This window comes from Harpia harpyja, chromosome 1, assembly GCF_026419915.1.
Source record: "Harpia harpyja isolate bHarHar1 chromosome 1, bHarHar1 primary haplotype, whole genome shotgun sequence".
Lineage (NCBI taxonomy): Eukaryota > Metazoa > Chordata > Aves > Accipitriformes > Accipitridae > Harpia > Harpia harpyja.
Window position 1 is genome coordinate 15415148 of NC_068940.1, and position 26306 is coordinate 15441453.

Sequence of the window (26306 nt, forward strand, 5' to 3'; positions counted from 1 at the left end):
CCCCGTGGCAGCGCCTTCCCCCCTCCCGCCCGGTGCCGCGGCGCAGGCGGGCGGCTGCTGCTGCTGCGGCGGGCTGCGGTCGGCGCCCCCTCCTTCCCCGCGGCGGCAGCGGCTGCCGCCTGACGGGCTTCGGCGCCCCCTGCTCGCCGCGACCCTTCCGCGAGCGCAGCCCGAGCCATGCTGCTCCTGGCGGTCGCCTTCATCGTGGCCTTCGTCCTCCTCCTCTACATGGTCTCGCCGCTCATCAGCCCCAAGCCCCTCAAGCTGCCCGGCGCTCACGTCGTGGTGAGTGAGGCGCCCCGGGAGGGGGAGGCGCTGGGCGAGGCAGGGGTCCCCCTCGCCGGCCCTTTCCGCCCGGCGCGGAGGGAGCGGGCCGTTGGCGGGCCGCCGCCGCTCGGCCTCGGCGCCTTCCCCCGCCCCGCCGCGGGGGTGGGGGCTTCCGCGCGAGCCGCCCTCGGCCGTTTTGTCCGTTGGGCCGGGGCGGGAGGGAGGCCGCTCCCTCTGAGGTGGGCGCGCAGGGCTGTGGGGAGGGGGGTGCCGCTGCCAGGCAGGCTGGCCGCGGGGGGGGTACTGCGCCCTTGGGGGGGCCCCCGCGGGGAAGGCCCCGCTCCGGGGAGGGGGGGAGTGGAGGAAGCCTCTCGATCACGGGAACGGCGGGCTGCAGGCGGGGCGGGGGGGGTGGGGGTAACTCCCCGCAGGCCGGCGTTCGGCGGCAGCCGGAGCGGGGCCGGTGGCCGAGGCCCGCGCCGGGGAGGTTCAGCGTTCGGGGTGCCCGCTGGTTTGCAAGGAACCTTGGCGGCTCGCTGTAGCACCCCAAGCTACCAAAAGATGGGAGCCACAAGTCCGAGTGATAAGGAAATGACCTGTGCTGATGACTCTGACAACGGCTGTCTTTCTCGGTTGGCTTAAGGCGATCTTCTGAGTCACCAGACATGCAAACCCTCTTCAGTCTTAATGTTGACTTTTTGAGACGTTCCTTTTGTACTCTCGAAGCTACCGGTTATCTTGAGTTCTGTTTTCTTTCAGCATCTGCCAAGGTATTTAAGTAGTGTGTGCGCTCATAAACAAAAGGGAAAATCTATGGTTTCCTTGGTCTAAAAAACAAGTCAGATGTGAGGAAATGGGAAGGCTAATACAAAGGAAGTGGTCAGATGACACTCATGAAACTTTTCGTATTTAAATACGTAGGTATCGATGTCTATGAGCAATATTTTGACTGTCTGCAGTCAAGAAGGTAGAAGTTTTTAGAAAGGCGTCTTCAGAAGAACGTACTGGTGAAACAGTTCACAAGTAGATGACACTCATGAAACTTTTCGTATTTAAGTACGTAGATATTGATGTCTGTGAGCAATATTTTGACTGTCTGCAGTCAAGGTGGTAGAAGTAAGTTTTTAGAAAGGTGTCTTCAGAAGAACATACTGGTGAAACAGTTTACGGGTAGTACACCATTAGAAGTTGTATGGGTGTGTGGTTTGGCAGGGGAGGAAGGGGAACAATACCTGGGTGCTTTGAGGTGGATCACAAAGTCGTGAATTTGGATGCACGAGAGCAAATGAGTTAAGCAGTTGAAAGAATCGGGGTCCTAGAATTAGCTTTCTAAACTTAGCTTTAAATCCCTAAGGTATGCTCTATGCAGAGAAGCTGTAGTTTACAGTTTGGTTAAATTTGCTTGTAAGGGGCGAGTAACACTTGCAGATGCCCTTTGTTACAGTGGGAGTTTGGGATAATCCAGAAGTTAGACCTTTTAGGTGCAAGTGAATTTACAGCTACTCTGAGTTTATTATTATTATTTTTTTTTTTCAGCTCTGTATGGTGCCTTTTTGGTTTTGGGTTTTCATTATTATTTTTGGAGCTCCTCTTTGGAGGATGGAGCTGTCCCTAGAATAATTTAGACCTGTCCAAGTTGCAACAGTGTTCCCTAGTTGCTTTATGCAATAGGTGTTACTTGGATGCTGTAACTGGCTTTACAGCATCATATACTGTGTGAGGTGTGTTTGAGCTTGCATTAAGGTTCCCTGGTTATGGTTCTTCCCACAGGAGTAATGCTTGTTAGGGAGGAACCCTTCAATAGGATTTTAGGAACCTTCAGTACTGTGTAAAAGAAAAGGTGAAGCAGACTTAAGAGCCTTCTGCAACTTTTATGCAGAAATAGAATAGAAAACAACAAAAAGTTTAATGGATTTTATGCCAAATTTTTGCTTGCTTGTTTTTTTTTAATATGCATTATGATTATCCCAACTTTTGTCTGTTCTTTATGTGATTAGACTCTTTAAAAGCTACTGTCCTTGTTCTTCTAATGAGAATGGTTCATTTAAAAAAGTTAACACTGAAAATGACGAGAATATTCTTGTCGGAGAAACCTCCCTGTAACCACTGACGCTAGTTACATGAGCAGTTTAAGCTCAATTTGAAACAAGTGGAAGTCTCAAAAACAGTGTTCCTGAAAGTAGTATAAAATTAGGAGTTTAGCTAGAGAAGTAACTATATTAATATATTGATTGAGGAAAAGGATGTAGATACATTTAACTTGATGATACAAATCAAAATCTGCAGGTAAACAGTTTTATTGGTGTCACCAGTGGCAGAACTACATGTTTTATTTTGACTTGAGTTAAGCTTTTAAAGTATTCATGCAAATTAATGACATGTGGAGCAATTGTTTCAGAGTTCACTAATTCTTAGATTTGTAGATGCTGTTAATGCTGGATGCCTGTACATTTGGATTTCAAATTTTCTAGTGTAATCCATAAGGAAAAATATTGGATGATGGCACTGTAAATCAGGAATTTTGTTCAGGGAGGCTTTCCACGTTGTGTATGTAAAGTGAATTCTTAAATTGTATACTGGGAGTAAGTGTTCTCTGCTACTGAAATGACTGAGAGACTTCATGAAAATATTTAAGGACCATAACATTCTCTAAGGACTTCTCTGAAGTCTTCTCACAGAAAAATATCAAAATCTGTTTAAGTAATCTGCATATGTAGATTCTTTTTAGTTTATGACTCGATTCAGATAAGACTGTAGATTCATATTTGGTAATCTTTGTCAGGTGTTAGTTAAACCCAGTCTTGAAAGAATAAAGGAATAAAGACCTGCAAATTACGTATTTAGCTGGTTAAGCCCTCTAAAGAGGGCAAGTGATTACCATTACACAGTAAATATGATTTTTCAAGATGTACTTGAATAAATTGTTTTTCTGAAACAGAAAAAGTCAGTCTTACCTAGAAACTCTTGTTCCTGGGGGCCTCTTGAAAGTATGGTGAAAATGTATCCGTTACATTTCTGAAGGAAGGTCACTGGGCAACTTCAGAGGCTCTTACATACCAGTTAATGAATTTTCAACTTAAGTCAGCATTCTTTTCACTCTTAATCCTTCATAAAAAGTACTTCACTCCTAACAGTTATGGTTAATAGATGTTTGAGTTATGGCTAAGTAACTGGCTCTGGCTGCCTTTTGGGACAGAAATTTGAAGCAGAAAACTTGTGAGTTTTTTTCTCTCTGTCCTCTCCCAGAGTCATTGGCATGATGGAAGCGCTTGCTGTGTTAGGCGAGGCATGCTTTCTGGAGGAGTCATGATCATAGGAGTCTCTTTTTCCTTTGAAAAGAATAGGACTGTTACTCAGAGTGAGAGTCTACAGAACTCCAAAATTACTAATGGTCTAATCTTGTGGGTGTGTGGTCGTCCCCCCCCTTAACTGCTATGTATTTTGGTGACCCCAGTGAGCACCATTAAATAAAAAGGACTTCTCTGCTATCAAATTGGCTCAAGCATGAGGTTTAGCTTATTTAAAACAAAATGCCTTTTAGATGTTTAATGCTACTTGCTTTGTTTCTAGCATGAGTAGGAAAGTGTTCTCAAATAAAGGGTATAAAAGTTATTTTTGTGCTGTAGAGCTGCTGCTTCTTGTGCTGAACTTCTCCATGCTTCAAAATCCGGAAGACTATTTTATACATCTTTTATTTTGCCATGGGCTTTAACTCTCTCCTTGGCTCTTAGGCTACATACTAGCACACATCACCTATTCTGTAACAATAAGCTATTATTTTGGTAGCTGGTTCTCATAGTAGACAGGAAAATAAAAACAGCATAAGGCAGTAGTCATCGCTGCTTCATATGCATTGTGCTCACTTGCATCACATTTAACTGTCCTTTGTCAGGGATGTTACACCTGGCCTACACATGTTCTCTCTGCTCTTTCCTTCCATTTCTCTACAAAGGTACTTTGCTTGATGGAGCAGAATGCAACAAAAACTTAAATTGTTAGGGCAAAAGCAGCCTTCTGTAAATTTCATGAGTGATGTTTAGAAACTGTGTTTGCTGAAATATCAATGCTAAGCTTCCCCCGCCTTGTTTCAGCCTTAATCTTTCTAAAACAAAGTTGAAATTTCTGCAAAAAAAACCCCTGAGATCTTAGTGATATGAATGCAGTTTATCAAAGTTAGTGGACTGACAATGGCAGGAAATGTAAAGATGTTCTCTGCTTGGGACTATCTCCCATTCAGATTGAAAAGGGCCTTTTGCTTGGACATTGTTCAGGATGATCATGCCAAATCCACATGCATAAGGGTCATCTCTAGTCTAGAAGTAGTTTCACCACTTCTGTGCAGAGCCCAACTTGATAACTGCAGTCAACTTTAAGGATGGCCAATCTTGGTGTCTCAGCATTGTAGCTCTTGTGTTGGGAGTGATATGATCTGTGGTTTGGATGCATCTGAGTGGTTCGACAAGAGGTCATTTTGACTCTAGTCAGGCATACTAACCACTTAGAGCAGATTACAGGGATGTTCTGTTTCAGTGGAACTAAATACCTTCTGTCAGAGCACTGTCTAAAAGCATGAAGGCAGCTTGGATCCAGTGCCAAGTGAAAGTTAATAAGCTCTGTTGGAGATACCATATCAATCAAGTCTTGATTTTGATCATTCCTGATGATAGTTCTGTTAATTTGGAGTTGCACTGTCTCATCAATTGAAACGAATTTCCAGTATCTCAAATCTGAAAGTCAAAACCAGCAATTCTCTGTACCCTCACCCCAACATTTCCATTTATCAAGGGGGAAATAAACCCTATGATCCTTAGAAGCTGAACTCTGTTATTGTGGCGGTCTGATAAATTATAGTCAATGTCTCAAACATTTGTTAAAGAACTTTGCTGGAGATGATGGCCTCTGTAAAAACGCTGGAGTTGTGTGAACAGGACAATGTGGCCGGAGGACAGGGCCCCACGGAGGGTGGGACTACACTTCTCCAAAGCTGCAATTCCTTATCTTAAGTGACCGTGAGAAGGAGCACAGCATATGCACCTGGAGGAGGTGGCCTCATGGAGGATGGGACTGTGCTTCTATCTTAAGTGGTCATGCCAGCAGTGAAAGAGAGGCAACTCCCCAATGAACCCCCAAGCTCACCAAACAATTCCCGAGAACCCCGGGAATATGAACTGCGCATCTCGAGACCACCGACTAATATGCTATAAAAGAAGGGAGAACGAGTTCTCAGTGCGCGCCCTCTGGAACTGGGTCTCTCCGCTGGCTGGACCAATGCTGGACCCAGGACTGGTGAAACACTTTTCTTCTCTCTTTCTTTTTCTTTCTTTCTCTCTCTCTCTTTTTCTTCTCTCTTTTCCACAGTCCTTACACCTCATCCTTTTAAACATAAACCGTTGACCAAGTCTGAGACTAGGAGTGGATCCAGCCGCCCCTGAGCTCCTTTTTGAGAAGGAGTCCAGAAAGCAAGGGGGTCTGCTCTGAACCTTGTGACTCAATGGGAGGGCTCTCCTTCTGACACAGTTTCATGCTCCTTTTTCTGCTTCTTTTTACACCTCCCTTCTCTTTTCAAACAGCAGCTTAATGACATGATGCAAGGTTCATATTGATAAGTTCACTTGTACTTGGGCAAGGTTAGCTAGGTTGAATAAATGTTGATTGTTGTTTAAACTCCCCTGGTGTTGTTTCATCTTAATTCTGACAAAGGAAATCCACAAACCTGAGTCACTCCAACTTTGGGATGTGACAGTTATCAAGGATCATAGCTCCAGAAGTTGGAGCCAGACTCTTTTTGGAATAGCTAATTTGGTACCTGTTATTCTCAAACACAGAAACAGCTCAACAACACTGCTCAAGGCCTGGTAGTACTGCATCCTGAACATCTAAATTAATACTAGGATTTAATTGTCCCTCCCTGTCAAGAATTTAGTCTGTGTTTTGAGTTGCTGTGACCAGATTTTTATTTTTGCTAACTCCTCTGAGGCTGGGTTACAGTGAAATTTAAAAATGGGATCAGTGGCAATTCAAATGTCTGGAACTAATGAAAGGCAGTAGCACTGTAGAACTATTGGCCACAAAGGTAAGTAACTGTAATAATGTCTTGTTTAATGGAGTAGATGTGTGCTCTTCCTTTAATTCTGAGCATCTATGTTAGTAACTTACCTACCTAACAGACTTCATAGATTTGCTTAGGCTAACTTCATTGTAGCACAAAGCAAAGTTTTCACTGGTGTTAGGGTGGGGGTTTGGGGTTTTTTTTTTTCTGTTACATTGGCATTCATGGTGAATGTTCCTGAAAGATGTGCGTACTAGTAACAACCTCCCACGTACCAGTAACAGCCTCCCACCTAAATGATAAAGTTCCCAGCTAATGGATATTGCCTTTTGTCATTGACCTATCTGACATGAGCCCTATCCAGTGTTCTTGGGTGTGACTGTGAATAAAAACTTCCTTTTTCTGTTTCTTGCATGACTTAGACCTTCTCTTTCTGAAATGAACATTAGTGTTGCCTGACAAGCCAGGGGCTTGGTGCTGGTACCATCACCTTCAAAGAATTTCTCAAGCACTGGTGTAGTTGACCTGTTCATGATACTCAGCAGTTTGTGCAGGTAGTAATTGGCTGTCTCTTGGTGCTATGCCAGAAATTGGAATTGGAGTAGTCTTCCATGCACATTGATTAGTTGACGTGCTGGTGTACCTGCTGCCATTGAAAATCTGTAGAAGCAGCTCACAAGTGCTGTGGAACTGAGGTCTGCGTAAATGTATCAAACTGAGCCTTTTAATCTTTTCAGAGATGTATTGAAATCTTGCAAGCTATTCTGCGAATACACTAACATTCTTAACTTCTTTCCATTGTGAAGCATTAAATTAATTCTGGGCTTCTGCTGAAGTCCTGAATCGTTAACTAACACTCGCACTCTTACGAGCTTCATTTACTTTGAAAGCAGTCATCCTTGCTTCAGAATGTTACAGACCAGGTTTCACATTTCTGGAACAGGACATGCGTCTTGGAGTCATCCTCAAAGATTAGTGTACTGTGAAGCTAATCTTGGAGAGAGAGAGAGAGAGAGTTAGAAGCTAGTTTGAAGCACCTATCTCTAATAATAGAGGAAGCCTAAAGAGCTGAAATCAGTCTTTGTGAATATCACACCCCTTCTTGGCACATTTGTGACTGCACACAAACCAGTCAGAGACTGTGGGCCACGTTGTAAATCTTTGTTTGCTGGGATTATTTGACTTACACTAAGCTATTTTTGAAGGTTAGTGGTAAAATACTCATATGAAAGAAGAATTTAGTGACTCGTGGGAATGTATTTCTGACTCTTCTGACTTTACTGCCTCCAAAACAATTTTAAGGATAATGCATCTCTAAAAACAAAACTGAGTTACTGGCAGATGAGGAGGCAACACAAGGTTTTTGATAGGATGTATAGTTAGAGATTGGGGATCTTTGCTCTTCCACTAATTAGCTGAATGCCTCCATTTTCTCATACTTAAGATGGAGGTGATACCTTACTTTCTCTGATGCCTTTTGAAAGGTTTTGATAAAGAACAAAAAATTACAATTTCTAGAGCAATCCCAGTCACTTCTTTTTCCAAGTACTAGGAAATCTGTATTTCAGAACTCATTTCCTCAACAGAATTTTTTTACAATAACTGCTTCTAGGCATTTTGTTCCAATATTTGCTCAAGTGTAGCCTCTTAATATGCTGTTAAAAGAAAATTCAAATAATTTGGGTATATAAGGAAGATACCAGTGTTTGTTTAAGGGCCAAAGTCACATGCAGACTGAGACTGGGCTTAAATGAACAAGTCATCTAAAGGCAGTGTCAGACAGGCAGACGTTTTTATTTTAGTCAAAAAGAGAGGTCAGAATTGTTGTCTGCATCTTGTTCCACATGGAGTTCATAAGTAGGTTTATTGAGGGTAGTGAGAGAGGTGTTAAGGTGACTTTAACCTGTATATTGGTATCATTTGGCAGTGTATCCTCCTGCAACATATGGTGTACGACTGTAGTCATCACCCTGCGTTTGTCTATAGACGAATGTCGTGGTTTAACCCCAGCCAGCAACTAAACACCATGCAGCCACTCGCTCACTCCCCCCCACCCAGTGGGATGGGGGAGAAAATCGGGAAAAGAAGCAAAACCCATGGGTTGAGATAAGAACGGTTTAATAGAACAGAAGAAACTAATAATGATAATGGTAACACTAATAAAATGACAACAGTAATAATGAAAGGATTGGAATGTACAAATGATGCGCAGTGCAATTGCTCACCACCCGCCGATCGACACCCAGCCAGTCCCCCGAGCAGCGAATCCCTGCCCCCCCTTCCCCGTTACTATACTAGATGGGACATCCTATGGTATGGAATACACCGTTGGCCAGTTCGGGTCAGCTGCCCTGGCTCTGTCCTGTGCCAACTTCTTGCGCCCCTCCAGCTTTCTCGCTGGCTGGGCATGAGAAGCTGAAAAATCCTTGACTTTAGTCTAAATGCTACTGAGCAACAACTGAAAACATCAGTGTTATCAACATTCTTCGCATACTGAACTCAAAACATAGCACCGTACCAGCTGCTAGGAAGACAGTTAACTCTATCCCAGCTGAAACCAGGACAACGAACTATTAATTTCCTGTTTGCGTGTAAGACTATTCAGTGTTACAGTTTAGAGGAAGAAGAAAAGGTAATGGAAGTTTAGGTGCAGCCATCCCCACAAAACTGGAATTGCGGGGTGGCATGGACAGTTAAAAGTCCAGACTGGGGGACTGAGAAATTCTCTACAGAGGGCCAACTGTTGAATTAATGGATTTTTTTTTTTTTTAATAAGAAAAGGTATTTTCTGTTTATTTTTACATGATGATATTTTCAGCAGGCAATCTACAATTGTTAATTTTACAGATAATTACTGCTGTGATCAGGTATGGAAGGGTGGTATATAATTGTATTATTATGGCTAACATTAATAGTGATTTCAAACTTGTAACTACTGCTTTTAGAAATAACATACAGAACTTAGTCAAAAGCATGTGAGAGCCCATGTGGGAGTGGGTCTAAGTGTGCCTGAAGTAAGAAATGAGCAAAAAAATACCACTGAGGTAAAATTGGTTTTGGGATAGAAACAAATACTCATCCATCTGTTCAGATGTTATTTTTCATTCATACTCAGTAAGTAAACTAACTTTAGTGTTTATTCGGTATTCATACCTAATTGGGTGATATTTTAATCTCAGTATATTTTTAGAATTTTCATTTGATGTGACTCATCATATGGGAGAAGGAATGAGAACAGTGAACTAACACTGCCATTTTCAAATAACTTTCAGGTAACTGGAGGCTCCAGTGGAATTGGAAAATGTATTGCTATTGAATGTTATAAACAAGGTGCTTTCATAACACTGATTGCAAGGGATGAGGTAAGTGTATGTGTGTTTTTACTGGCTAAACTCTATTCACAAAATCTATATAGGTGGGGAATAATTTTGGAATTGATAATTATTCATACTTTCTTCAGTGTATATTTTAAGGGTATCCTAAATATTTCAAATTAATGCATGTGAATAGCAGACCTGGCTGCCTTTTTAAGGAGTATAGCCCAATGTGGAATTTGTGATGAGGTTGCCTTAAAACTGCCAGTGCTATCACTTCTGTTAATGGCATTCATTATTTCACTGTCTAGATCTGGTAGAGGACAAAAGCAGGAAACACCCTATATTCTTTAAAACTGTAGAATTTCCCTGCAGTAAGTGACAACTGGGGGGTTAAAGACAATTCTTAAAATTCACAGAATATTTTGGTGTCTAATTAGCATTACATGATACTTTTTACTAGTGAAAAACTGTTCATCAAGACAGCTTTGGAGGAAAAAAGGTTTCGTTTTTTTTTTTAACTAAGAGGTATTCTGAATTTCATTGGAATGACTCTGTTTTCATAATGGGTTGTTATTTGTAGAGAAAAAAACCTAATTATTCAGGAAATAAAAGCACTTAACCTCTTTGGGGGGCCTCAGTCTCAGCTGTCTTTGATAATTTACTTACACTTGAGAACTGACTTTGCATAATCTTGAATGCAGCCAAAATTAACACAAGTTTTCTTCAAAGGAGTATGACAATTTGAATTTAATAAATTTTAGTTTTATTTTTATAATTCCATGACAATGATTGTTATTCAGAATAGTTTATGTAGTGTTACATAAATACAAAGTAAAACCAAAATCCAGGAGAAAAATTAATACCTACAGCCTTAGGTGCTCTGTGTAGTTGTAGGAAACAAAAGCATTAAATCTATTATAGAAGTCGTTACTGGCTTCAGAAGATGAAGTGAAAAACAGATAAGCAAGCTCTGTAGCTTGATGGATTTCATGTTTTCAGCATATATTCATAAATATGTAAAAGAGCAATAGTAAAGTGTTGTAACTAGTTGAGGATAACTTCTGGGGGGTTTAGGGAATGTTTTTTAAGCCTTACTGAAATACTGAAGACTAATGCTGCTCTCGGAACTGCAATGCTTTAGCTGTTCTTGTATCCATTTCAGAACAAGCTGTTGCAGACAAAGAAGGAAATAGAAAAATATTGTGTTAATGACAAGCAGGTAAGATCACTGCTAACAGTGGCTGTTGTGTGTTTTGTTTAAGATAGTCACTACAACGTAGTTCAGTAGTCCTGTCTTTAAAACAAAGCTGTTTGACAAAAATGAGTGAGGAGTCAGTATTTGAATGCAAAAATACCAATCTGGTTACATGAGATGTTATGCGCTCTGCTATGTTTGATGTTGCCTAGCTAGTGCATTAGCCTGCTTTTCTTAGAGGGAAAGATTGATGTCTTCAGCTGTAGGTGTATTATGCTTTTTTGGATAGCTGCAATTTACTGTCACTTGATAAGTGTTTGTATTCTTGAAGATGAAGAACCAAATTTTTTTCAAATATCTTGCTTTTTGCAGTTCATAAATACAGCGATTGTCTTGGCAAAGAAATTTAGATACTTGTTTCCACGTTTAGTTCACTACATCACACTTGTATTCCTTATCCTGGCAAAGTACTGTAACACATACACAAATTAAATTTGTGAAGTTCTGAGACTTCTAAACACTGAAGCTGCTTTGGTGAATAGATAGTGCGCTCGTGCATAAAGGCACCATTTTAGAGCTTGCAGAGCTACTAGCTTAAAATAGGTAAGCTTGCTATATTCAAAATATGCAACTTCAACATGAAATGCTAAAATTATATTTTTGCAGCACTAATAATCAAGGGGAGAGGGGAAACAAGATTGAGACTGTTAAAATCTTTGACTTCTTTCTTGTGTTCAAGAACTTTTTTGTTACTTTCATGATTACAAATAAAAGCAATTTATTTGTTTATGAAAAGGGATTTGAATTGATAAATTGGATATTCTGTTGAAAAGCAGCAACAGAAAAAGCTGAATATGTAGAGGCAATAATGTTAGTACTAGCTGATACAAAATTTTCTTAATACCTCTATGAGATTGTCTTCACTTCCTTATTTTTTTGTCAAATGGCTCAATCTGATTTTTTTTGTTTCCTGCACATGCTGCCTTACTCAGATCAACTTTATTTGAAAAACTAAGCCATTTGAGGTGAGGAGAAACTATATTTCGCCCATTTAAAAAAAAAAAAAAAATCCTGATAACCATTTTCTTTTAGCTGCTCTAATAGTTTCCCATACTTAGCATTAAAGTTAATCTCTTGTCAAACACTGTGTCAGGATGTTCTTGTTAAAATCTGTCCAAGCTTGATAGATGCAGACTTTTTAAAAGACTGTTACTTGGTGCGTGTTCGTAAGAGTTTCAGTTAAAATCTCCGAAAGTACCCTCAGGGTTGAGCAAGCTCCAGTGTGGACTGAACAGGACTGCTTTTGCAGAAGCAGCTTTAGACTTGCAGCCAGGTTAAGCATAGGCAGTGGGAGTCATAGGTAGGCTGGCTCTTTGGTAGCTGTTATTGGGTTGTAGATGAGGTCACAGGGAAGCCTGCCTGATCTAAATGCAAAGAACAGAACTGGAAAAAGCAGGAGTCTGGGGCAGAGCTCGCACTGGAACAGCAGATCAGAAGCTGGGAAGTGAGGATAGCTGAACTGAGAGAAGCTGTACAAAAGGATTGCTGAAAGAGTGTAGAGAAAGATGTTGTCTGATATGGATCATGTACACAGACTGTTAGGTTTACTAGATGTTGAGCTAAGAGGTGAAGATCCTCAGGAAAGATTACTTTCTATGTGAGCATATACTGTAACTGTTCAGCTCTTGGATATATACATGAAACCAGGTTGCGTACATACATTTTAGTGTTCGATGTTTACATGCAATTTATTTAGAGTGCTGACCGTGCAGCCTTTATGGGTATAGGTGTGCAATGGAACAAAATCCTTGCCCTTAGAGGTTTCTTTGCAATATTTTTTTTTTTTAAATCCCTTTCCTAATATAGAATATTCCCAGTTACTGCACTGGGAACTGAATTGATCTTTTATAGTGAAAGCTTTATTAATGATCCAACACCACACAATATTTAGAACAAGATGTGAGGAAGAGGGCTGGTGATACTAGACCATTTCTGGCAGCATATTCTATGTCCTAGGTGTGGATCTATGGTGCATGCTTTGGAGTGAAGGTAATCGGTATATTGTAGCAGAAGAAAGAACGTATGATAATAGAAGCAGAGGTGGATTGTATAATGTGATAGTAGTCAATAAAAGCTGTGGTAGTTCCTGAGTGTTGTTCACAGCATGTATAACTAATCTATGCAATCTGATATATTAAACAACTGCTCTAATTTTGATACAGAACTGTGGGGTTTTTTTAACCTCCTCACTGACCTTGCAAAGACATCTTGATAATAAATCAATGTCCTTTTCATTCAACTGCTATTTTGTTCTTAAACTTATGTAAAAGATAAATATTTCCAAAATACAATAAATGCCCTAAGGGCATGCAGACCCACCGATAACTTGCACCACAAGTTTACTCTGATGTCCAACTACACACAATGCTGGGAGGCAGGAATAGCCAACCTGCTGTACAGGAATGGCAGGCAGATGCTGTTTATGCAGCTGAGAAGTGTTGCAGTCTGACCAGAGGCAGAACTGACAAATGACTAGCTGCCAAAGCAGTTAGTTACACTGTGGTAAGCCTTTTTTTGTGTGTGTGTGTGTCCACGTGCTCTGACAAGTGGTCATGATGATACTTGTTACAAACTGGTGATGACTTTGTATTATTTCACCTCAAACTGAGTTTAAATGAATTGACCAAAGTAACAGAAAGGATAGAAGTTGGAACAAGAATACAGGAGTCCCTCCTTTTATTGAGATAAGAGATTGCTTTTGCTTTCAAGATGATGAATTGCCCTGAAGCTCTGCTGATTGCTCAGCAGAGAGGGTAGCTTATTTGTCACTACCTGGCCAAGCTGGAGTTTGTAGCAATCTTATAGCTTGTAAGTGGTAACCCAAAGACAGTGCTTCCTTTGGCCAGAAGTTGGTTTGAAGGTGCTTCAAAATGTAGATTCTGAGATCACCTTGCTGAAAGTAATCGGTAACTTTCAAGAAAAACAGGGCCTAACTTTCAGTTGCAAGAAAACTTAGGTATCACTGTCACCTGTTTTTTGTCATCCTGTCCTGCCCCCCTCCTGCCCCCCACCCCGGGCCAATGCTTATTTTCATTTTTCTGTATCTTTCAAACTAAACCCGATAATCTCTGGTTTCTGGACAAGGAGTAAACATATACACATTATTTCACTTTTTAGGTATTTTTGACACTGTGCAACTAGTCAGTTTCTCATAGAATTTTTATTTTAGTTTTGTCCTTGATGTGTCTCAATTAAACGGTATCCAATTAAGTTTACTACTATTCTTTAAAAAAAAACCAAAAAACAAACCAAAAAAAACCCCATGAAAAAAGTGGGTAGCATGCATTGCCAGTACTAAAGTCAGCAGGTTTTTAACACTTGCTTTACAAATTTTGGAAAAGTTTCTTTGCTGTGCTGATGCTGCAGTTTCAGAGCAACACTCTGCAACCATGCCTTTCTATGATGTGGAAAAAAAAATGTTTTTTCTTAAAGATGAGCCTAAGCCACACAAATGGTTCGACTTGTGTTTAGCGCTGATGAAAGTTAAATGTAGCACTGTGGAATTTTGACTGCCTTAGAATAGTTTTTACTACACTTTATGTAAATAACTTGAATCATAGTGTGTCTAGGTACAGTAAATTAGAAATTATACTTTGCACACGAGTAGCTGCTTTGAAGATCCTGAAGTGCTTATTCGTTCTTAATATAATCTTTATTATACTAGAATGGGTGTGTGAGGGGGAGGAGCTCGGAGGGGCAGGGATGGCTTTCTCCAGTGTGGGGGAAGTGCAAACTGTACTGTCAAAAAGACTACTTGTTTTTCTGGAAAAGATATGCCATTAGGTTTTGTTTCATTTTGAAAGGCTCGGAGTCAACAGTTACTGGACTTACTGTGTTGTAAAAATGTTCTTTCACTTCCCTTTTCTAGGTTGTACTATGTATTTCTGTTGATGTATCTAAAGACTACGAACAGGTGGAGAATGTTCTAAAACAGGTGAGGAAGTAACCGATTCCTCTATGTATCTTAAGAAGCTTATTGGTGTGTGATGTATTTCTAATGGAAATAGTTTCTTATAATGATACTGTGCTATAGGAAGGGGTTTTTTCCTGCTAAAGAACAGCTTAACCTCTATCCCTTCTTCCAGGCTCAGGAGAAGCTGGGGCCAGTTGACATGCTTGTAAACTGTGCAGGAACATCAGTTACAGGAAAATTTGAGGATATTGAAGTAAATTCTTTTGAAGTGAGTGAGCATGCTTTTTTATTTTATTATATGATGATTTCTTACTCAACAGTTCTAACACTGCATTCGTATATCTTTGCAGACTTTGTATTAATAGTGGTACACTTGATTTGTGGTAGCTGTCAGAATTAGAATGTATCTTTAGATTTGTGAGGATTGCCTCTGATTTCTCAGCTAACTATCAATCCATTGATGGGTCAGAACAGTGAATTCTCCCTCTGGGAAAGAGTCCTCAAGATGGCAAAAAAGCCTGGCATGTATTTTTGTAGTTTAATGCACTGTGAAAGGCACTGAATTTCACATGGTCTCATTTTTATTCTGGTGAAGACATTTTTTTTAATACATTTTTAACCTGTTTAAGAAAAGTTTGGCTGTTATCAGTGTTCAACTCTGAGGTGCCCAAATTGTTTGCAGCTTGAGAAGCTGCTGCTCTGATGAAAAGACCAAAAAAAACCCCACCAAACCCCTGTATTTTGGTTACTTTATGCCCACAGTCCTCAGGCCCCCAGTCATCTACAGATAACGTTGAATCGTCTGAAAATAATAAGCGTAATTTTATAATAAATTTGAACCATCCCTTCTATTGCTTCTATGGGCTATCAGTTATGTTTTAGGTTGTCTAGAGAGTGAAATTAAAGACTTCCCCTTATCCTGCCAAAGATTAAAATCTCTGAAATGTATAAATACATAAAATTTTTCCTGTTTTAGAAAGCTCTTTAAACTTTCATTTCAGTATGTTTTCATACATCATGTGTAAATGGATTGCTTCCTGGACGCTGTTTAGGTTAGATTTTTCTCTCAAATATTCTTCTTTTTTCCTTGAAGGCCATATGATTCACAGTATTATCAGTATCCTGGATGCTATTAAGACTTGCAGATAGACTGGATTTCTTTTGGCTTGAAGTGAGATTTTTAGCTATAAAATAGTTTATGAAGCTGTAGAATAGAGAACAATTGTTTCTTTTGCCAGCTGATAGAACTACAAATCTAGCGAACTTCATTGTTAAAGCAGACTGAAATAGGGATTTTTGATAAATAATGCCAAACAGCTGAAGGATTCCGAATCTGTGGCTCAAATACCATATTAATATCGTTTGTGCAGAGATTAATGGCAGTCAATTATCTGGGTAGTGTTTACCCGAGTCGAGCAGTAATCGCTACCATGAAGGAACGAAGAATGGGAAGGATTGTGTTTGTATCATCTCAGGCTGGGCAATTAGGCCTATTTGGTTATACAGCTTATTCTCCAACAAAGTTTGCTCTTCGAGGGTTGGCTGAAGCCCTGCAAATGGAGGTACGTGTGCAATAATTTAAGTATTTTTGATTGTAAACAAAAGTACTTTTTTTTAACTAGCAGCACAGCACATTTTCATTTAAATAGTTCTCTTTTTGTCTTGTGCAGCACTGCTGATATCTGTGTGCTATGTTGGCCCTTTTTTTGGCAGCAGTACAATCCTATTGCTCTGCATGGGGTTGTAGAAACTAAGCTGATTTCAATCGCATAAGAGGGAATAGATTGAATCTGTTCCTAGAACTGAAGATGACCACATGTGCAGACATTTTTTAAATAATTTATTTTAACTAAAAGGACTTGGATTTTAAGTCTTTTGAGTAAAAGTCTTTTTCAAGGCTCTAAGTGGAGAATGATATTGAAGATCCCATGGATGCATGAGGGGCAGGCCACTGATTCCCAACTTGTTTGTGAGGCCATGGTAAGTGGTATGTGAACCATATGAAACAGTAAAACTTGGAAGCTAGAATTTGAGAACTGTCCACAAAAAAAAATTGTGTTGACAGTGGTTCACCCTTCTAAATTTTGGTACATATGAGCTTTTTAAAGTGCAATGATCTAAGCTTATGCTTAAGTCAAGACTAAAAACCAAAAAACCACTGTTTTCATTATTCAATAGAATGAGGTTGGTAAGTACATTGTAGTAAGACAGGTAAAATTGATTTGAAAATTACTTCTCTTATTCTTCTGTTAAGAATGTATATTTTAGTTGTTAAGTGTTTATATATTAAGTGTCTGTGTTTGGTTCTAGACCCTTGCGTAGTCCCTGTTGTTACCGTGTTCTGTTCCATTTAGTTGTATGCCTTGATCAGGATAAGAACGTGAGGTAAAATTGCCTCTAATCACTTCGGGCCTGCCAAATAGAACAGCGTGACTGCAGGGTCTTTCTTCAGACTGGTGATAGATATTTTTGTGAAGACTGAATTATTCAAAACTAAAAATAGGGCGTTCATGGACCTGTGATGTGGTATTTCAGTAAGTGTTTTCAATATAGAATGTTTCATAAAATAAATAAAAATGCTTAGCGCTTTAGAACACTTTGCTTTATCTTAGCTCTCTGAATATTTTCATTAAAAGCTTCTTTATTTGTATTTGGAGTACAGATTTGCATTGTAGTTTCTGAATAGTAGTGCAGTAAGTGATGTAATTCTGTGACACATACATACAAATACATAACTAAACGCAATTCTTTACATGAGACCTTCCATTTTTCCTCGTGCTTTCTACTTATTTTTTTGTCTCCTTAGACTTTGAGCCCTTGCAAGTTTATACCATGGGTTGAAAAGCCTTGTGACTTGAGTATACCTCTTAAAGATTTCAAATTTGAATTTTATGGTTTTGTTGCGTTTTTTTCTTGTATTTGTCCAGCAGTAAAAATATGTTGACATAAACAGCAACAAAAGAGCATGCTAATAAGCCTCAGTGAAGGCCTTTTTGGCCTTGTGTTTATGAATGTTGGGTACTGGTGTTTGGCAATGGTTTAGTCTTTTTTTGAAATTTGAAACTGGTAAAATTATAGAGCTAAACTACTTTCATATTCCTCCTAAATGTCTTAAAAACACTTAGATTCATCAAATAATTTACATCAAGTGCAAGGGTTTTAGATGCTTTTATTAAACAACACAACCATCTTTTAAAATCTTTGCTGTTTTGCTTTCTCATTTGACAAAGCTCTTGAGTCTTGCAAGTGCTGAATATGAGGGTAGCGTAACCCTAGAAACAGTTTAAATTCATGCTTGCTGTATTTCTTCCGTACAAGAGAAATTAATGAAGTTGAGGGACATGTAAAGGCTGTCAGTATTAAGATAACACTTACTTTTGTAAAATACAGGTAAAACCTTATAATGTCTACGTAACGGTGGCCTATCCTCCAGATACTGACACACCTGGCTTTGCAGAAGAAAGTAAAACAAAGGTAAATTGTCCTTCAGTAATACTGTAATGTTTTGAAAGCTTCACTTTGTAGTAAGCAGTGCAGTTCAGATTTCATTCACTTTCTTAGTACTTTTGAAATCAGTGCATGTTAAAATTTTAAGAAGTACTTTTAAACTCTTCAATTTTATCAACTTAACTACTCAGAGTTAAATAGCTTGTAGGATAATTTTGTGTAGCTTATTGTTCTGGCTTTAAATGGAAGAACTACCTACCTTTTAATATCTGAAACACTGCAAAGTCTTTTTGTACACAGTTGAAATATTGTTGTAGAATGGTAAACTGTAAAACCACTATTTGTTTTGATATCAAAGCTTAATGAGCCAAAATTAATATTCTTACTTTGCATCTTTAATATGCAGTTGTTCTGATAGATGTGACAGATCAGATAATCCTCAGTTCCTTCAGTGAAGTCTACGAACTAACCATGCTATATGAATATATGTAATGACACAATTCAATAGTGGCTGTTGTCTAGTATTAAAGTAGGAAGGAAACTCTCTTGTGTTGTGTTTGTAGTGCAAATGACAGTATCACTTTTGAGAAGGGTATGTCAGCAGTAGGCCTTTTTCATTTGGCTTACCTTAAAAGTGAAAGTTCTAACCTTCAAAAAATTTAGTCGCCTCTCATCATTTGACATGTCCCTACACATGAAGTATAATTCCAAAAACTACATTCAGGCCCTGTGTTCAGACTGAAGTATCAGGTTACCAGAGGAAAATATGTCTTATTTTTTATTTGCATACTGTGAACTAGAAACCTGATATCTAAGGAGATCAGCCTTTTCAAGATGCCCCATCATGTATAATGGGAAGTTGAGGTTGAATTCCATTTTGTCTTTCACCCTTTGTATAGCAATCAGTAGGGATTGTATAATGCAATTCTTACTTCATAATTTCTTGATGAGTTGTGTGATATTTATCTTTGTCAAAAAGTTGTTGTCTTTTAAGCAAAGACTTAAGCTTTGCTTTAGCATAAATGAAGTCTTCGGGTGACTTGCTCCTATCGTGATAGTGCACCTTAAATCTCTGCAATATTGCATTGCTCTGACAGTTCAGATACTAATTTATTATTGTTGCATTCATTTAATACTACTTAGTTTAGAACATCTGTCTCTGTAGTTTGCATCTCGTTAGGACTTTGCTATTTTTCTCTGTAATCATTCAATATAGTAAAAGAAAATGTCAGGAACTAGGATACAGCTTTCCTGTGTTTAATCTTTTTTTTTTTTTTTTTTTTTTTTTTTTTTGAGGTAACTGCTTTACAAATTACAACTGTGCTTTGGTTGGCTGACTGATTTCTGCCTGCCTTTTTCTCAACATGTCATTAACTTTAGCTGTTGCTCTGGACCAGTTGCTAATTTTTTTCCCAAACTTACAGTATTTTAATTACTGTTGACATCCCGATATCTCTTTAAGATTTGGTTGATACTGGCCAGTAAGCTCAAAAGTACATAGGGGTTATAAGATGGATATCTGATGACATAAGCGATATCACCGTAGGAAAGCATGTAAAAGGTGTTTGTATGTGATTTCTGCTGGCAAAGACACTGATTCCCCCCCACCCCCTTAAAATACACATAGTTAAAAAAAAACAACCCATAACCAAAGTTTTCAGTGAGCTTGAGTTTTCAGTGAAATCAGGATTCATAATTCTACAGATACTTGGAAATGGGCCTGTTTCTGTGAAATTTAATTTCTGTAGTACTCTGGATTGATAATGAGAGAGAAACCTGTAGTTGCTCACCTCTTCCCTAGAAGTGCTTTTTTAAAGTATTAATCTCAGAATTAAACTAGTTCCAGTATTTGACTAGCTTTGAATGCTTCAATTAAATTTTGTTATTAAATGTAATTGAATTAGCCATTAAAACAAGTCAACCTGTGACCTAGTACTCTTTTTCTCCCTAATTTAGAGCTGTTTTTTTCTTCATCAACGGAACCATCTATCTTAACATACTGAGCATTTAAATAGCTTGCTGTGCAGTTACCTCCATCATTGTTTTATTTATTAAAAGGACATGAATGCCAAACATGCTTCTAAATACTTTAAAGCATATTTTTGCTGTTTGCTTTTGTAACAGACCAGATTTGTTTGGTTTGGGTTTTTTTGTGAAAGAAATTGTGGCTGCTAAAAAACCTGCCATAATTGCTTTCTTCTACTGAGGTAAAAAGGCAAAAATGCTCTAAAACACAAAGAGATAAAATGTAGTGATGGATTTTGTTGGATACCAGTTTGTGGAGTTTGAGAAATTTAAAATAAAAAAAAAAGTGGTTTTGTAGGATCTTAAAATATTTCAGGCCTATCTTTTGCTTCATTTCTGGCAAAAAACCATAAATGAACTAATGCAGGTGTTGAGGGGACATAGTTTAAGCATTTTGATAGCTTTTACTGAAAATAGAATACTTGGGGGGAAAAAAAAAACACTTTTTCATATTTTATTAGTAATAAACTATTAAAAAAAAAAGTACTACTCAAGGAAAAGCTGGCATTTCCCTTCATAAAATTAGACTATTATTTATGAAGGTGCTTTTACCTTTCTTTAAGTGAATGTTTTAGGTGACAGTATGATACCACTTGCTAACGGTGCTGCCATCCATGACAAAAGACCCAAACCCAAAATTTGACCTTCGTATTTTTCTCTCCTGTGTGGTGTTAGTCAAACTTATATTGGTGTTTTTCTACTAAAGCCCTTAGAGACGAAGCTAATTTCTGAAACCTCATCTGTTTGCCAAGCAGAACAAGTCGCCAGAGTTATAGTCAAAGATGCTGTAGTAAGTAAATTATCTTTTTAAAGTACGTTCTTTGTTAGAGGGACTTAAGATCACATGTAATACTTGTTTTAAGAGTGTAAAACAACAGCTAAGCTAAATGCAAAATCAATTTACACGAAACAGTACTCTTTGCTGGTTAGTTTGAACAGGAAGAATTTTCTTTGTTATTCTTTTGCCACTGCACCCACAAATGATTTTATACAATCTCTTGGAACTAAAAAGTATCTGAAGTTGTACATTAGATTGAGACACTGCATCATACTGATGCATCGTTTTGTTCTAAGAGAGATTATGACTGACTTTAAAGCACTAAACTTTATTGACTTTTTATGTATCAAATACCATTTGTCTAACCTCAAAAGCTTGTTGGACTACCTTATTTTTCTTGAAGATGAGTTCATATAAAAATAATTTTACAATAAATGAAGGCAGTCTAGCCTTTTTGGCTTTTAATGTTGTATGTGATTTATGAGTGATTAAAATACATAAAATGCTGCTTTTAGTGGTTAAAAGTGCATTGCCTTTCTGAGGAATTTTTTCTAATGTTTTGTGCTGTAGAATGCTTGCATGCTTCATAAAGCACCTCAGAATGGAAACAAACATGAAATTTCATGTTCATAAAGCACAGCAATTGAATCCTAGAATCTGTAATTATTTTGCAGTTCCAAATACTCTTGATCTTCAACATGATTTACATCTACAGCAAGTGTTCAGTTGTGAAGTTTTTACAATATTTTTACAAATACAGCACATAAAATTGTCTGGTTTTGGAGTAGTGAGTTTTAAAAGCAAGTACTACCTCGCTGTCCATTTTTAAGTGAATGCCTTTTGGAATGTTGCTGTATAGCACAAAATATTTTTTACTATTTTGATTCTTAATTGTGTTAATATTTTTTTACATAAAAATATTCGCTGTTAGTGACATCAGTCAGCTGTGTTCATCAAGAATACCTGTTGAAAAAATACACATCGTGATTTGCCACAACAGGATAAATTACTTTTTTGCTTTTCTTAATCTCTGTCTTCCTTCCATCCAGCAAGGGAACTTTAACAGCTCAGTTGGATCAGATGGTTACATGCTATCAATATTGACAAGTGGAATGTCACCAGTCACTTCTATTACTGAAGGTCTTCAGCAGGTAAGATTTGGGAAGGCCCCATAGTCACAATTCCTTATAGTTTAAAAGACTTTAAAATGTAGAACATTATGCAAACATTGATTATTTTTTCATCAAATGGCTCTTAATACTGTGAAGACTTGCGTTTAGGAAACTGAAGTAGTATTTTCAAGCTGGAGTAGCAAGTTGGCAGGAAAACTAAGATTACTACCTGATACTCAGTCCTGAACGGTTACATAGTTAGGATGGTTTTCATGAGTTTGTTTTCCTGAGATTATATAACAAACCTGCCTGGAACTTTTTTATTTCACGAGTAAATAATATGCTGCAATCTGGGATTTTAAATGAATTGAAAGATGTTTCTCTCTGTTTCCAGGTTGTTTGCATGGGCATTTTTCGCATCGTTGGCCTATTTTACCTAGGAAGTTTTGACAGCATAGTTCGTCGCTGCATGATGCAAAGGGAAAAATCTGAAAGTGCAGATAAAACTGAGTAATCTTTACGTTGAATTGAAAGAAGAATGTCAAACAGTCCTGGACAGCTTGCTGCTTAAGTGGGACTCAGTTTTTCTCCTGAAGGATTTAGACTGGAAGTACTTGCTATGTGACCGATGAGTCCCCTTAAAAGCTATGAAAGAAAACAAAAGTACAACTCCAGAAAATGCCAAACTATGCAAAAGTGAGAATGAGGATTAGATATTTTTTTTTTTGGTGATTTGAGTTGGAGAGAATTTGGGGAACTTGTAAGTGACCTGCAGAGTAGAATTTGAGAATGGACTATGTGTGGTAATTCTGGACAAATGCTTAAGTTTTCTCACTTTGGTGCTTATGGACAAAATAAGTACCATGACAGACTGGGCTGAAGTAGATTGAAGTCCCCCGAACAAGTTGGTACCTTTTGCTAACGTTTTGGGACTGTTTTTAATTTAGAATGTTAACTTTTCCTTTGGCCAATCTACAGATCTTCTGTCAATGACAGCTTTCCTTATTCTGTCCAACATGCAACTGTGGAAACCTTAAGATGGCAGATACATTTGTACGATCCAAGCTTTCTCAGTTTGGGAGTAATTAAAAAGTATGGTTTAATATATGCATACTTTCTAAAGGGAGATGAAGAACCCATTCCCACAGAGAAATGCTAGGAGATTGGGTCTGTAGCTCTTCTGGCCTTTGAAGAATGTTGTGAACAAAAAAATCAAACCAGTATCAAGTGTGTTGATTTATGACTTTCAGCATTTTAAGCCATTGAAATAATGTACAATTTTTACAGATACTTACTTTTCCTTATCTGCCAGTTTTTGCTCTGGAAAGGAAGGTAGCTTAATGCTACTGTTATGCACATTATTTTTCAAAGCTGCAAATGATGAGCCAAACCAGTAGTTGATAGAATCAATTGTAATGAAAATGCCAGGCTCTTCCAGTAGCAGGAATGTAGCTTTTTGGAGCAGAGGGGTCAGGAGGGGGACTGGTGTGTGTCAGAATGGCATTCCACACTTAATTGTATCACTATATGGAAAAACTTTCACATGACAAGAAGTTATTTAAAATACTCTCCTTCTGTGCCCCACTTCTAATTTGTTTCATTTACATTATATGAAACAAGGCTGCTCAATAACTGCTTCAGAATACACAGAACCCAGTGATCGTTTGTAATAAATCTTAACACTGAAAAAGCTTGATGCGTAACAATGATGTTTTAAGGGTGCACTATATATACTGTTTATTTAATGGACCACTATAGCAAGTGCCTTGTGAGCTTTTTTTTCAAAAGCTGCATATTTTGTATATGTTAGCAGTGATATGTTTTCAATGTCATATTTTCCATTTTCACTCAGTACTCTGAATCTAAAATTACTTGTAAAACTGGGGCACTTTCACTTCCTTGAAAGTAGTATTTAACAACAAAATAGGAAAAATTGATTGCTTTTGTTAAGATAGTCTTTACATCTATTTAAGAAGAGGTATTCAATTAAACCGAGATGAAAAATAATAGGTGGTTAACTAGAAAACCTTTAAAATTTAATTTATTGAGGCTATTTATTTTCCCTCTCTGAATTCAGCTGGTCACTTTTCAAGTTTTCTTCACATAGACTAAACTTGCTTTAATACCTGGTTTACAAACATATTTTGGGGGGAGGGTCACATTGACACTCTCGTTTTAACTGGTTAGACTTTCATTAGATTGCAAATGTTGAGGCACTGTTGAATTCTTCACAAAGCCTATGTTTTAGGTCCCGCCTCCTGATTTTTGTTTAGAAATGTGAAGTTGTGCATGCCTATAATATAATACAAATTTTGAGAATAGAGTGTATTCCTGCATTTTTAAACAGCTGGGCTTCAGTGCAAAGAAATCTAGTGTGCATATATGTTTCCTGTGCTGCTTAATGTGAATGACATAATGGAGCATTTATTGTATATCCATTGTCAACATTGCTATATTTTTTAAAGCAACATAACAATGCTATTTGGACCCTATTATCTATGTTAATTCTTATTTTGATGCAAATCAAACACTCCTTTGACCACCTGCAAAAGATACCAAAACGGGTGAATCGGTTGTGCTGTAGTTTGAAAGAAATGCTTATGTAAATGGCTTGACATCAACACAAGCTTGAAGGTCAGGACTTAAAACCAGTAAGACTTTGGATATTTGAATTTTTGGATCTTCAGCTTGGAATGTTAAAGGGTTTGCATTTAAGAAACATAATCCAGAAGGTCAGAGCACACACAAGACACTATGGCAGCTGGGCCTCTTTACAATATTTCAGGTTGGACATCTTAGATCACTAATCGCTCTTTCTTGACTGAGGAGTCCTCCAAATAATGACTGATACAATTCAGCGCAAGTGTCTGTGAAGGAGGAATAAGAATACAGGGTGAAAGTTATGGCACTGATCTATAGAGACGTCAGTTCACACCTAATTTTGCATAGTGTAAGTGGTTGTATTGACAGTAAAACTATAGGTTGAACCCCTCAACAATTGTGGAAATTGGAGCGAGGCAAGTTTTTTGAAGGAACAAGTAAAGAATAATCTTCTTAAATGTCCTAGTTTCTGCTGTCGCAAGTTAATGCAGTTAATTTTAACTGATAAACTTTTCAACTGTTTTATTGTCAAAACATAGTAAATTGTCAGCTACAGCAACCTTAGGTGTAAATTTTGTTCTCTTATGCGCATTTTCTATCTACCAATGTACTCATTTTAAGGTCCAATATTAAGTGAAGGAGATGCCTTGTAATCTTGTGGAAAAATGTTTAGCAGCCAAAAAACTATTTTGCCAGTTTAAATGTTACAAAATCTCTGCATTGAAAAGTTTTAGCAGTGTCTTAGATCTGTGAAGAACTTCAAATAGGCTTTATTACTTTTTGTCAAATTGTCAATAATTTAATCACTTGTGCCATATCAGTTGGTGTCTTGTCTCTTGTTTTCTTGGTCAGTCTTTAAGATTCAATTTAGGCTTTGATAGTCTTTTCCATGTAGTTTCTAATGACTGTCTGCTTTAAATACAGATTTATTGTAACTTCACATACAGTTTACTTCACCAAGGTGTTCATGTGCAATTTAAATAGATTTAATATTTTACTAAGAAAAAAGATAAAGGTAAATAAACTTTATTTGCTGTGAAAAACTCTAGGCACTTTTAAATGGTAAAAATATATAGCATTATTTGTAAAAAGAAACTTTGTGCTTATTGTTTCATCATTTTTGTGCCAGAACTGTAAACTAGTTTTCATATTTTATATTTCTCAAAATAAATGGAGAATCAACAAACCCTGTAACTTGTAAGTTCTTTGAGGAGATGAAGAGCAATGGATAAATGTATTTGCAGGGCTTGGTGGAGTTTTGTTTGTTTGTTTTAAATCTGGGATTAGTTCAGCAGGATCCTCTTAATTTTGTAGGATAGCAGAGGGGGCAATATATCCCTCCATTTTAGCAGATTAGGGCAGAGGTGTACAGCAGATGAAGGATGTAAACAATTTGACTGAATATTGTCAGCAGACCCAGTGTCATCAAACCATAGTGAAAGTGGGATTAAATTGACAAAATCTGCCTTTATTGCAGGAGGTGCTGCCAGTATAGAACTAGTGCTTGTGCTCTCTGGAAGTGCTTGTGAATCCTGATGAGCC

The 26306-nt window shown here is 38.0% G+C and overlaps 1 protein-coding gene across 1 annotated transcript; it reads left to right on the top strand.

The window, feature by feature from the left end:
• Positions 1–25584, top strand: KDSR (3-ketodihydrosphingosine reductase). Its single transcript, XM_052780619.1, has 10 exons — positions 1–285; positions 9589–9678; positions 10796–10852; positions 14757–14822; positions 14974–15069; positions 16172–16363; positions 18192–18275; positions 20980–21063; positions 22101–22202; positions 22558–25584. Exons 1-10 carry the CDS (start codon positions 178–180, stop codon positions 22675–22677), a joined length of 999 nt encoding a protein of 332 aa, XP_052636579.1. The 5' UTR covers positions 1–177; the 3' UTR covers positions 22678–25584.
• The last annotated feature ends 722 nt before the right edge of the window (positions 25585–26306 follow it).

Bases quoted from the DNA above. Each gene is read 5' to 3' on its own strand.
- KDSR (XM_052780619.1), top strand. From the start codon at position 178: ATGCTGCTCCTGGCGGTCGCCTTCATCGTGGCCTTCGTCCTCCTCCTC. The intron at 14,823-14,973 runs GTGAGGAAGTAA...CCCTTCTTCCAG, and splicing joins TGGAGAATGTTCTAAAACAG to GCTCAGGAGAAGCTGGGGCC. The intron at 22,203-22,557 runs GTAAGATTTGGG...CTCTGTTTCCAG, and splicing joins TTACTGAAGGTCTTCAGCAG to GTTGTTTGCATGGGCATTTT.